The sequence below is a fragment of the Protomyctophum parallelum genome (genome assembly GCF_964188405.1).
Source record: "Protomyctophum parallelum genome assembly, chromosome: 1".
In the NCBI taxonomy this organism is placed as follows: Eukaryota; Metazoa; Chordata; class Actinopteri; order Myctophiformes; family Myctophidae; genus Protomyctophum; species Protomyctophum parallelum.
Window position 1 is genome coordinate 77145230 of NC_139697.1, and position 14100 is coordinate 77159329.

The 14100-nt window shown below is 42.5% G+C and overlaps 1 protein-coding gene across 3 annotated transcripts; it reads right to left on the minus strand.

Annotated features, from left to right (window-relative positions):
* Positions 1-1221: 1221 nt before the first annotated feature.
* On the minus strand, positions 1222-13964 carry LOC310867690 (methionine adenosyltransferase 2 subunit beta-like). Of its 3 annotated transcripts, none has more exons than XM_083777809.1 (7): positions 13837-13917; positions 11884-12078; positions 10058-10172; positions 9764-9919; positions 8117-8313; positions 2458-2571; positions 1222-1941 (listed from the first exon to the last, which is right to left on the minus strand). In XM_083777809.1, the coding sequence occupies exons 1-7, from the start codon at positions 13843-13845 to the stop codon at positions 1765-1767; spliced, it is 963 nt and encodes a 320-aa protein (XP_083633935.1). In that variant the 5' UTR covers positions 13846-13917; the 3' UTR covers positions 1222-1764. The 3 variants fall into 3 exon arrangements, with proteins under 3 accessions (XP_083633935.1, XP_083633933.1, XP_083633934.1); XM_083777807.1 differs by lacking the exon at positions 13837-13917 and adding an exon at positions 13327-13619; XM_083777808.1 differs by having other exon boundaries at positions 1223-1941; positions 13832-13964.
* Between the last annotated feature and the right edge of the window lie 136 nt (positions 13965-14100).

Genomic DNA, 14100 nt, shown 5'->3' on the forward strand with positions numbered 1-14100 from the left:
GTATCGTTTCTGGCTCCGAAGTATCGCGAGATTTGGCCAGACAGGAAACGGTGGGAAGTCTCGCGATACTTTGTGCTCTTTAGATACCATACCTCTATAAAAGTTACAGTGTACACATCGAATAACACAGCAGACAATGTGTTACATGTCTTCTGTTATTTTCCAGAAGTGATTACTTTAAAAAAAAAGGTCTCAATTGTTCATAAATAATGTTTGTTCATGAGCTGGTCACTGAGCTCTCATTGACTCCAGTGCATTCTGCCAAACTTCCGGGTAGTTTGGCTCCCATGAAAGTGTCATGGCGCAGCCCAGTCACGTGACCACTTCACTTGCTTCTCAGAGCTTCCTTGGTTTTTGAGCGGTGTCGCCGTTCCATTACCGAGCTATGTGTGTCTGTATGTCTATGTCTGTATGTACAAGCACAGAAAGCTGCACCACCTAAAGTGGCCAGTAGAGTACAGCACAGAGGCAGTGAAGTAGAGAGTGCACTTATGTGCACTATGCTCTCAATTATTGATTGATTCCCTCAAGGATTATAACTTATATTGAAAAAAAGAAAAAAACGGAATCAAGGTTTCAAGTACCACAAATAAGCTACAAAATGCCTTTTGGTTTAAAGCCATGGAGTCACCAAAATCAGCAGAGTTCATGTTCTGGAGAGCAAGAAAATGATCACACTCAAGATGTCTGAATACTTTTGCAAGGCAAAGGCTCACTTCCAACAAATAAGGTGCCACACTGCCTGATTTTGGCCATCTTATACGGTCATTCCACACATGGGAATAAGGTAAGGAGTTCAGTCTATCTGTCACATTATGTGACCAATTGACCATGAGCAATGTTTTATTTCGAGACAAAATAAAGAAAGGGTGAACATTTGTTCTCAACTTGGCAGGAGAAGACAACATGGGGTTGCCAACCCAATTCTCCAAATACAGCCGATAATATCTACAGCCATTTGTCATGAATCGACTGAGGCCCTCTGGGAATCAGAAGGTCCACCGGACCTCTGGTCTGCTCAGTCTGTGCCCCCCTGGGCATGACACAACGCTGTATTAATTATAGGTAAATGTAATTTACATTTGCCTATAATTAATACAGCGTTAATGTGCAAATGTACATTGACTAAAGTTTTATTATTATTGTTGTCATTATTATCACCCCTACTACCGGCAGTTAGACACGGTAGAAGTTTCCAACACATTCAAACTTTATTTTACTTTTATTCTTTTAATATTGATGGCTGTCCGTCGTAACCTACAAGGATCGCCTCGTAGACATGCAGCCGTGCTGGACCCCGTCAAATTGAATGACCCACGATGCACGCAACAAACGATTTGACCCACTTTGGGCTACCATGTGGAAAGCTATTACACCGAAACGGTGTGTGGGCACCTTAACAACAGATACGAAGCAGGTCCAGGTCCACAGTGGATACAGGAGCAGGGAAGTGAAGGGAAGCCAATTAGTCTTGGCTTGGGTGCATGGAAGATGGCGGGTTCATCTACTTGCTTTCTGTGTTTTTTTTACAATTGGAAACTCACCCCCTGTCTTTCTCTATCTCAACATAAAGCCTAAGGTAAGTTGTAGTTGTAGTTAGTTGTGTGCATGTGTCACGCACCGGAAATAGCATATCCGTCTCTTTTCGTTGCACGACACCGGCGTGCGACTAAATATGAACGAGGTTTAACACCCTCCCACTGCAATATCCACTCATACCATGTTCCTTTCTCCTTCTCCCCACATATCTCGCCATCGCCCCCCTCAATGAAAGACCGTCTGTCTCCAGCGTTTGTCGGAGAGGAAAGGCCAGAGGCAGTCGGTGATGGCGGTATGGAAGGGCCGAGGCTGCACGCCAAGTCCTAGCAGCTCAAGTCGGGAGCACTCCAACTGGGCGTTTTGCGGCCGCTGGGCCCCTGCACCTGCTGGCTGCTCTGTCAGCTAGAGACACGAGAGGAGAGACCAGAAACATTGAAGGGAGGGATCATAGCAAGACACAAGGGGACAAAAAAAAGGTTCTCTTCGTGGATTATGACCACTGGTACAGAATAAGACACCATGTACTGAACATCAGAGGAGAGGGGGTGCAGGGACGTGCAGAAAATGTTAGAGGCAAGGTCTGAAATCCCCTAAAAAGGGCACTTGTTTGCAGAATAATTGCGGATCTACAAACTCAACAGGAGCTTGTAGATCAGCTGTTTTCATAGCTACTGAAGGTGTAAGACATGGATTTCTAAACAAATTATTTCAACACAAAATGTGTTCAACTTCAGGAGTTTGGAAAAAGGCAATTCTCCTGAAGGCTGCCTTCGCGTTTTCCTTTGCCCAGTTTCGCTCTGGTTCTTATCAGTTCTTATTTGTGTAGTGTGTAGTGCGTTTACACAGTACAGTAGGCTATATAGTGTATTATTTGTAATCTTATAGTGTGCCGTCTGTAAGTGGGTGTGCAACACTTACCGGTATGAGATGATTACTGGGCAAGTTGAAAGCCTGGGCAATGGCAACGGCCATCTCATATTTGGTCATCTGTTCTTTAGCCGAATAGTGGAAAATTCCACGGATAGATGGATCCTAGAGAGAGAGAGGAGGAAGAATAAAAATACCATGAAGACCATGTCATTGCATGTCCCTTTCAGGAAGTCACCCAGGAAACAACAGAACAGTGGTATCAGTCCAAAGACATCTTCATCTTAAAATCCAACTTGTGGGATTATATTTACTATTTATGCTCAGTAAACAGTGTAGGTGGTAGAAATTACGCTCAAAAAGAGAGAGGAAATGGACGACAATGGAACCAGTCAGAGCAGTATAGACAAATTCAGAAACAGGTCTCAAGGTCGCAGCTTACGTATTTCCTGTAGGCGGAGCAGACATAACTGCAGGGTAAACCCGCACCTCTTCTACTAGGTGAACGGTAGAGTGACTGATGTACAGTCTGCCTCAAACGTTAGTCTTTTACCTGCTTTTTACTAACACTTAGATGCCCAGAACATCGGGATGAACCTGTGTAGTTTATAGCTGCTCCAACTGTAGTGGCACTGGCAACATTTAAAAAAACTAAACAAAAAACGGAATGTCAAAATATCCACCGCGTTGGCTGAGACCGGAGGTATAAAGTACAGCAGCCTTGTGTTCATAAAACAGAAAGATTGGGTATTAGGTAAGACTGACGTTATGCATCTTTCAGGACCTTTCACTGCTTTGTCTCACCGCGGTGGATATTTTGACATTCCTTTTTTCTTTTCTTTTTTGGAATGTTGCCACTACTGTTGGATAAACTACACGGGTTCATCCCGATGTTCTGGGCATCTTTGTAAAGTTAGTAAAAAGCAGGTAAAAGAGTAACGTTTGAGGCAGACTGTACATCAGTCACTCTACCATTCACCTAGTAGAAGAGGTGCGGGTTTACCCCGCAGTTATGTCGGCTCCGCCTACAGGAAATACGTAAGCTGTAGAGATGCGCCGATCGATCGGCCACCGATCATGATCGGCCGATAATGCCTGTATCGGATCGGATCGGATTCTCAAAATAAATCAAAATTGCCGATCAAAATGCCCGATCAAAACAGACAGTGGGACAGTGAGTCTCCTTTAAGGGGGCGTGAAAAAGTTGCGAAAAAGTGACTCTCAGAAAGGTAGGCGGGAGATAGACCGCGCGCGGGAGAGAGAGAGAACAGAGGAGGAAGAAAATAAAGGAAAACAAAAGCATTGAAAATGGCGTCGCCGGTTTGGAAGTGGTTTACTGTGTCAGAAAAGGACACCAAACTCGCAGTTTGCAACATGTGTGAAAAGGACGTACCCCGAGGAGGAGCGCTACAAAAGAATTTCAACACAACGAACCTGATAAGACATTTGACCAACATACACCCCAAGGAGCATGCAGAGTATAAAAAGTTGGCGAGCGTCGCCGCTGCTGCTAAGGCAGAGAGAGTGAAGGAACGCGCAGCAACCCAAACCCCACTCACTCAACTGAGTGTAACAGAGACATATAAACGACACCTGCCCTACACCAACGACGGAAGGAAAAAAACAATTCATAAAAAGGTAATGGAATTCATATGCCTTGATCATCAGCCGCTGTCTGTAGTGGAAGACATAGGTTTCAAACGCCTTGTTAACTGCCTGGATCCCCGATACACACTCCCAGGTCGTAAATATTTCACTGACGTATGCCTTCCCGAGTTGTACCAAAATCTACACAAGCACATCGAAAGCCTTATGCAGGACGACAAGACAGTGTCAATTAGCTTTACGAGTGACATTTGGAGTTCCAGTGTAAGCCCCATGTCCATGCTGAGCCTAACCGCGCAGTTTATTGATGAAAGTTTCGAGCTGAAGAGAGTTGTGCTTCACTCACAGGAGTTCCCCGGGTCTCACACTGCGGAGAATATTGCGAACACCTTCACATCCATGTTCTTAACATGGGGCATCCCGAATGGAAAGGTACATGCTATTCTACGGGATAACGCTAGGAACATGGAGAAGGCTATGAGGGATGCAGGTTTCCCAAGCCTACCGTGCATGGCGCACACACTCCAACTCGCTGTGCATGAGGGGGTTTTGTCACAGCGTGCCGTCACTGATATCATCGCAATTGGGCGACGCATCGTTGGACATTTTAAACATTCTAATCTTGCCTACTCCCGACTGTTCGATATTCAGAGAGAAGTGAACCCCCCGGAGCAGCAGCTCAAACGCCTGCAGCAGGATGTCCCCACACGGTGGAACAGCACCGTTGCCATGTTAAGGAGTGTGCTGGAACAGAAACGTGCCCTCGTTGCTTATGCCACCGACTATGACCTCCCTGCCGAGTACACCAACAACCAGTGGAGATTGGTTGAGAATCTGATTTCACTGCTTAACCCCTTTGATGAGCTCACAAAAGACATATGCAAATCCACTTCTTCGGCTGCAGATGTCATTCCATCCATCAAAGCTTTGATTCGTCTTATGGAGCAAGAAAAAGAGACTGACAATGGTGTGAAAACCGTCAAAGCCACACTCTTGGAATCTGTCAAGAAGAGATTCAGTGCCATTGAATCTGAGAGCCTGTACACAATCTCAACACTGCTCGATCCAAGGTGAGAACTAGCCTAGGCCTACTTCACGCGTGTGTGTGTGTGTGTGTGTGTGTGTGTGTGTGTGTGTGTGTGTGTGTGTGTGTGTGTGTGTGTGTGTGTGTGTGTGTGTGTGTGTGTGTGTGTGTGTGTGTGTGATTAATTTTATTAGTTTGATATATGGGGCTATGCTTAATTAAAGATAACTGTTAACATTACAATAGTGTTGTGGCTATACTGTAGTGTAGGATGGTTTGCATCTCCCTCATTTTCCATTTGAAAATGTACAGTTAATAATAGAAACTAGAATAAAAAGTAAACTCATTTGGAATTTTGGAATATGCTAGTATGAGGCCAGGCAAGCCCATGACTAATCAAAACCTATGAAATTAATCCATCATGAATTAATTAATGTTTATTTATTTCTATTGTTCTCTTCTAATATAAAGGTATAAAGACAGATTTTTCAACGCCGCACTCAAGCTACAGATCCGTGGGCTGCTTTCTGACATCCTGGGCCGGGCCCCTGCTGAGGTGCAACAGGTTGGTGAGGGCAGTTCTGCAGCAAGCAGCTCTGAGCCCCCACAGAAGGTACCATGGACTGGCTTGCATGCTATGTATGATGAACTGTTGGCTGAGGATGGGCAAAATGAAGCTGACGGCAACGACGCAATATCATCACAGATTGCTCTTTACCTATCAGAGGCAGTTGTAAAAATAGATAAAACAACCAAACAACCCACAATCACGCCACTTGATTATTGGAAGGCCAATGCAGGTCGCTTTCCTGCTCTCGCACAAGCAGCACGAGCCTATCTCAGTGCACCTTGCACAAGCGTAGATAGTGAGCGCCTTTTCAGTACAGCAGGTCTTATTATTGATGAGAAGAGGAACAGGTTAACTGCAAAAAATGCTGAGATGCTTATATTTTGCAAGGCAAACCTGCCAATCATGCTGCTTAATCAGAAGCAAGCTGACCTAACCGCCCCCCCACCTGCCCCATCTTCCTAAAAGTCTACAGTAATGTCTCAGCTGAAATGATGACAGGAGATATAGCCAGGCCTACAGATTGAGCTGCAATGTTTTTTTGTTTTTCTTAAAAAGTATTTACTGTGCACTTTACTTTATTGCTCACGGCTCTCTCCCTACTCCTCTAAAGGCCACAGACAGGAACTACCTCAGCTGAAATAGATAGGCCTAGATTGTTGCATTCATGTTTTTTTTTTTTTCCTATTTTATTTTGGCTGCCTGTAACCTGTTGCAGTTAGATTTTTGACAGGAAAGCTGCTACAGTATAATTGAATATAAGCTCAAAGCTGTACTGTCTCCAAGACAGTGTCTCTAGAGAGAATGTTGCACTAGTAGAGACTACTAGAGAGAATGTTGCAATTGTACATGTGACAGCTAGTGTACAGTTATTTTTGTTATTTTTTGTACTTATTCTCATTGGGGTTTTATTTTGTTAATTGCTAATGCTGTGAACTTTGCATACTTATCCTGTCTTATCCTACATGCAGATAAATAACCTTGAAACTATTTTATTTTGGTTTGGCTGCCTGTAACCTGTTGCAGTAATAGTTTGAGAACTTTGAGTTTATTTTTCACAGGAAAGCTACAGTATAATTAAATATAAGCTCCATGTTGTCTCCAAGACAGAGTGTCGCTAGAGAGAATGTTGCACTAGTAGAGACAACTAGATGTTGCAGTTGCACATGTGACAGACACAGTATACACAGTTCTTATTCTCGTTGTTGTTTTTGTAATTTGTTTATTGCTAATGCTGTGAACTTTGCATACTTAGAGTGTCTCTAGAGAGAATGTTGCAGTTGCACATGTGACAGTGTACAGTTCTTATTCTCATTGTTTTTCTGAGTATGACTTCTTTCCATACAAAAGCTTGTAGCTAAACTCCAAATTGTCTCTAAGAGAGTCTAGAGTGAAATATTGCATGTTGCCTCAGCCTGCAATAAACGGTTGTCAATTCATGATACTTTCTCATCTCCTAATTTTTATACTTGCAATGTGAATGATGTGTAAGAAGAGTCATTCATTAAATAAATAGAGTAAGTATATAATGCTACACAATGGGAAAATGTATGGATTTCACGACGCTGTGATCGGTCGGTATCGGCAATATCGGTATCGGCCTATACTGTTTTCAGTGATCGGTGATCGGCCCCAAAAAACCTGATCGGAGCATCTCTAGTAAGCTGCAACCATGAGACCCGTTTCTGAATAAGTCTATAGTTGAGCATTTCAGAGGTTTTATATGGCCCTTGTTTCGGGGGAAGAATGTAATAAAAATAAATGAGGAATTGTCTCTGTCATACAGATCACAAAGGGATCACAGACTTGTGGCCAGCTAATGAAAAGTATACTGTAGTGTACATGCTATATCTTTGTGCAGCAGGGTGCAATGGTTCCAGCAGCTGATTCTTGAATATTTCCTACTTGCTCAAGACAATATCGGACCGGCTCTTCACAAGCTGTCCTGGGACCATGAGTCCATCTCCTGACGACTTCACACACACACACCTGTGCTTGGGGGAATTGTTGGGGCCAAGTATGGCGTTATATTGCGACTGTAGGTCGCAGATTACTATGAAAACCTGCCAAACATGTCAGTGACTCCGTCACACCACCATATATAGACGTCAATCCATCACGCCTCGTGACCCTTCACGCCACCATATATGGTCGTCAGTCCATCACGCCTCGTGACACGCTCCGTATATGGCGTCTCCAATCTTCATATATGAACTTATGGAGCATTCGTATCGGTGACACTCGTTTACCTTTATTTACTTATTTGCAGCTGGTTGCATCACATACTTAACCCATTTTGGGCGGGAACCCTTTTGGTGTTTTAAACATGTTATAAATTTAGCTATTGAAAAATATCAGATCTACAAGCTCATAGCGCGCCACCGAGTGGCACGCTACGAGCTTGTAGGTCTGCTATTTTTGAGAAATCGTGAAAATATTTATTTCAGAAAACTGGAGGATTTAGAAGACATTTTTTAAATATCTGCTAGTTTGCTACAGGCAGTGAAACAGACCTGGAGCCTCCTCTCCGCTAGCTTCCGGCAGACTGCAGCCACATCTCTGACATCAGTTGGAAACCTCTGCTGGCAGTGGTCCAGCGTGCAGCTCTCTGCTGCCCCCTCCTGGACTCGATCCCACAACACCGTCACGGCACTCTCAGACACACGCTCCACCTCCCCATAGAGGATAGGTACACGAAGGATAGCTGCACCTGCAGTGCACGCACACACACACACACGCAAAGACATACAAATCAATCACCATTGGTTTTAACATGCCATGTTATATTCCATTGACAGGTGTCTCTACAATTGGTGCTATTAATTAAATGTATAGCGTATCTACAGGAAAAACACTAAACAAGATGTCCGACTATCAGATAGAGAGATTGGATGTATTGCCATGTACAGGTACACTCAATCACCTTTACATTGACAGAGATTTCATAACTAGTGATGAATGTTGATAATCATCTCACCCTAGATTGCAAACCCTTAAACAGAATGAAGAACGGCTGCAGGATCATGTGAATGTTGGTTCAGCATTTGGATATTAATCTCATCAATGCAGTTTCGAAGCTTTAAACTGTTCGGTATAGCTCGACTTTGTGTGTGTGTATGTGTTTCCCAGCCACATATTTGAGGCATACAAAAACCAACAGCCTGCTAACTCTAATTGTTTAATTATTTGTGGAATTAATCTCCAACCTGGGGCTAACAAGTAGCACTAGATAGACAGAGCAAGTACAGAGCAAAATCAGGTCAAGTTTACTGTGGTTTAAGTGGTTAAATGACTGAAAGTACACATGAACATGAATAAAACATTATTTAGAAAAGATAAACAAACAACTAATTTAGACAACACTGATGATAGTGCTGTTAAACAAGTCTATGAATCCATCTATAAAAAAGTTGAATCTGGAACACAAGTGGGGTTGCCTCCCAGCTTCCACTCTCTCTGCTAGGGTTCCTTGGCCTGAAAAGCCTTGAAGATGCCTGCACTAATCGGCTGAATTTGGGATAGGGTGGTGTTGTGGGAAATATGAAGACTCAAATCTATATAGTATATGGTTCCATGCTAGTCTGTCTAGTCGTGTCTGTGAGCACCGACACCTTGGCCGGAAAGCCTGTCTCAATCCAATCAAGTTGTATGTAAAAGGCTATGTCACACCTATTGTTTGTTATGAGACCCTGCTGGGCCTGAATAGGTATCACTAGGTAGTTCCTGTCTCAGGAGGGGGCCGACAGCCATTGTATTGTACCTTTGTAATGGTCATGTAAATGTGTGGATCTGCTATTGGGGTATAAGAGAGGACCTAGGAGGAAGCTAAGGGACTGGTGGGAGGGAGACCACGAGTCCACGAGAGAGAGATGGAACTGAGAGAGAATGTTGAGGGATACAGGCTAAGCCTGCTAGACTGAGAGATGTTGTTTGTTTGTTGCCGTTCTTCTGAATAAACTTCTAAGATATACATTCACCCGGATGGCAGTATATTGATTTCCATAACAGTGGGTAGACGTTTAAATAAATAAGTAAGCTTAAATAACTAATTCTAGAACTTACACCACAGTTATTTCCAAATACCATGTATATAATGCTTGGATGAACACAAAGCAACAGTCAGGTGAACCAACATGTTTTAGATACAGACGGTGAGTTACCTGGGCAGTGTCGGAGTGTCTCCCTCTCACCCTCCAGTTTGCTTTTGCCATAGAGATTGAGAGGGTTTGGTGCATCATCCTCTCCATAGGGGGGGTTGCGGCCATCAAACACATAGTCAGTACTGATGTAGATCAGGAATATTCTAGGGTTTAATGCTGCACGCACACACATACGCACACACACACACAGACGCAAAGTTAATTCCATGTACAGAGAAAAAGCAAGAGGATAATTGGGCAAACAAGACAGACAGAATAAAAGGGAGAGAGGCATCATGTCAGAGCTTTACACACCTGCCTCCTTGGCAAGTGTCCCCGAGGCGTGTACGTTAAGGTTGACCGCTGCCTCAGTGTGTCGTTCAACCACGTCTGGCCTCCTCTCTGCAGCACAGTGGACAATCACATCTGGCTGATAGGTTTGCAATGGAAACAGAAAGAATACATTTTAGTAAAATTACATATAAAAACCAGAAGAAAGGTGGAAGTTGGAGACTGATAACTTGGCAATGAAACTGTGTGACCAGCAAATTAATTCTTTCTGGGTCCACAATAAACCTTTTTTCAAAGCATTCTGCTGCCTGTTATGTTAATTTATTCAAAACTTTTTCAAACATTTTTGTGCATGTCCCCTTTTGGCCAATCAGCATGAAAAGTCCATCACTTCGCCCATGGCCCGGGACCAACATTCCCCCCCCCCAGGTTTTGTGCAAATGTGCTATCCGACTAATAGACAGAAGCAAAAACAGTATGTCCTTGGTGGAGGTAATAACATTTCAAATCATATTACATGTTTGGAATAGGAATTCTGGTTATCCTTCATAAAGTAAATTGCTGGAAATTAGATAAATTGAGACAGCAAGTATTATTTGTTGCAAAACCCATCGTTTAACTAAGTATTAATCAGGCATTGCAACATTGGTGTAGCAATGGCCAGTTTGTTTACACACAGGCTGTACAATATATTGTTTGATTGTTTCAACATCGACATTGCGACATGCTCATATGCAATTGCAAAGGATGCAATGTAGCCAACACAAAGTGGTCCATTGTACTAAAACAATTTTACCTCTTGGTGGGAAAACAAAAGAGCAACGTTCTCATTTTTACTGACTATCTGATGTAAGAACTTTTGGTAAATGGTCTTGCATGGACCTTCTGTGTTCGTAGAGGTGTCATGTTGAGACAACAAGAGTATTAAATAACCACCTTACGTCTAACCCCAATGATTGCTAGAGATAAATTATTTCCAAATGGAGATAATGAAGTTTAGATAAGCAGATCTGCATTATGGTGAAATGACATACTGTAACTTCTGATTTGTCAACCTAATGTCAATATTTCTATATCGTTCAGCAAATACACACACCTGTTTGACAGCCCTAACTCTTTATCCAGTAGCTTTTTTTGATACCTTATATTTTTATTTTATGTGAACAGTAACACCACAGTGTAGTCATATAGATTATCCAGTAGGTTACCGTGGCATAGAGGTTCTCAGCCTTTTCAGGCCGTGACCCCCATAATAATCCGATTTGAACAGCTCTGTCAAGCACCTAGAATTGTAGGAGTTGAGGCATTACATTTAGTTTGACTCGGTTCGGTTCCACAGATAAATATTTTGAAAACAGCAGATCTGCGAGGCACTGTGAGCTTGTAGATTGGCTATTTTCAAGATTTGTACCCATTTCTTATTACTTGCACAAGCAGTGCGTGCAAGTACTGTGATCGGCTAGGTATGTATGTCGGTGTCCGTAACTAAGGACTACGTTTCAAGGTTGGTAGAACGGGTCTAAAGGATTTAGATTAGAACAACAGTAGTGTTTAAAAAATAAACAAATCATCCTGGCCGTTTCACTCATATGGATATGGAGAATCAACAAACTGAGAGAAAACGCTAATGTTACTGCTGCCAAATTAGTTGAAATTTCGCTAGAAAACAGACTGTATGAAATATGACTCAATTTGGCCAATGTTTGACCATTGTTGATTACTTTTGATGCAGTAATGGTCTTATTTTTTTTTAAAGTCCTTAAATTATCACTTCATACTGTCATCATGTGGGGACGCCCCTGGGGTTCCGACCCACAGGTTGAGAACCCCTGGCATAGACAGACACCTACCTGGAAGTCTTGTATGACAGCTTTGACCGCGTCCTCGTCCAATAGGTTACAGCGGAGGAACCTGGGTCGGGCGCGGTGGTATCCCGTCCCCAGAGTATGCCAGTTGTTGTTGTTGAACTCCTTGTAGACGGCGCGCCCCAGCAGGCCTGTGGCGCCAGTCACCAGAACCCTTTGACACGGGATGGATACATCCTCCTGGAGAGGGACACGCCAGACAAACACAGGGATTTACAATTAAATCACAGATATTACAATGTCATGCTAATATAATCTAATCAACATTTACAAGCAAAACATCGGAAAACAGAGCAGAGAATGATGCAGCACACACAAGTCTGAGTGAGTCTAACTCAATCAAATTTGCCGGCTCAGTCTTGTGACTCTCTGTGAGCCATTCACTGCCTCTAGGCTCTAAGGCAGACGGAGAGAAGCACACAATGCTGTATAGATAGGGATAATGCAGCCTGAACGACCATATGGATATGTGTAGACAATAGACATGCACTTTTTGCAGCACTGTCACGATAACAAGATTAAAGTTAACCGATTAATCGTTGTTGTCGTACAAATAATTGCGATTTAATTGAGTTTCTGTTGTTGGAAACATGAGCATATGAATACATTTTAATTTCAGTTTAGCTTTTAAAAACCAAATAACTTGAATATACAAAGACATTACTGACATAATATGTCAGTAATGTCTTTGTATATTCAAGTTATTTGGTTTTTAAAAGCTAAACTGAAATTAAAATTTCTATACAATTATTACATATTATGTAATAATTGTATAGAAATAGCTGATATACAAGCTTACAGCGTTGCGTCACAAAGTGACGAGTTAAGCTTGTACTGTAGCTTAGAACTTGTATCCATTTGTGCCCTAGTCCCCAAACTAGATTTGAAATGTGTTAAGACTGGACTCAAGGTGTGAAACACAAATAATAGTTTTGAACAGTTTATTTCCCCTGACAAATTGTTATTGACTTGAAATATGCAAAGAGACACACACACACACACACACACACACACACACACACACTATAACAAATTAAGCTTATAAGCTCAGGCCCACTGAATGACATTTTGAAATGTTGAATTGAAAATGGTGGGCCCCATTATAAAAAAGTGTAATGCTTTATGGTGTCGTCCACTCACAGTTAACAGTTTTTGTATTGAGTTGTACTTGAAATGTACTGTAATAAATCATTCAAACATTGAAATGCATTTTAAACCTCATGAAACTGACCTCATTCCGACCACCAACATCAACATCATTATTAACATCATTGACCACTTGATCCCTCTCGTCGATCTAACCTACATTGTTATTCCGAGTAGACGAGGACAGTTGGGGCAACATTTGTTGTTATCTTATCTAGCTTTGCACTGCGAATTGGTCTCTTTAGACATGGTTTCTCTTCATCATCATGTTGTCTACATTACCTCCACCACCTCCACGTGTCCGGGGCTGAAACTGATCTTCAGCTCTGTGTCTTTACGGCTCATTTTTAGCGATTAACCATCAAACAATACTCTTTTACTCGTTTAATTCTAGGACGATGATGCGCTTTGCTTGTGGTTGTTGTTGCTTATCTCTCTGCTTCCGCCCACAGCACAGCCTAGTATCAGCTGTTTGCCGCAAAGCGTACACAAGTGTCGCGAAGAGAAGCCACTTAGCCTCGCGGCTAGCTGATTTGATTAGCATCCTAAATCAAAGCCCCATACAGTGACATTAATGACATAAAAAGGACCAAAACATGGCTGCTTTATCCACTTAGCCGAGTCTACTTCATTGTGCCGAAAAAATGAAAAAACGAGTTAGTTACCTACGGGTTGCACAGCATCCGATAGCGCAAGTGTTCATTATTACTACACAATGCGACTTTATTGTTCCTGTTTTCGTTTTTTGCTTTAGTTTATGAAAAAGAATAACGTGAATTGAATTCACCTCACAATCGCCATACTCAAATCCAGGCATTATAGAATAGTTGTCCGATGAGATGATGACAGGACAGAAGTTAACCAATGTCACAGACAGAGTCGGATAGCAGTCTAAGCAGTGCACACTGCACTGCTGCACAGCCAGCAGCAACGCTTTTATTTTGAAAAGCCTAAACCAAGCCCGTCAGTACTCTTATCGTGTTGCTCCATGGAAGGAAAGAAACATGCGCAGTTGAGACCAGTAAGTTGTACATGCACAAATTTGGGCAAAAATAC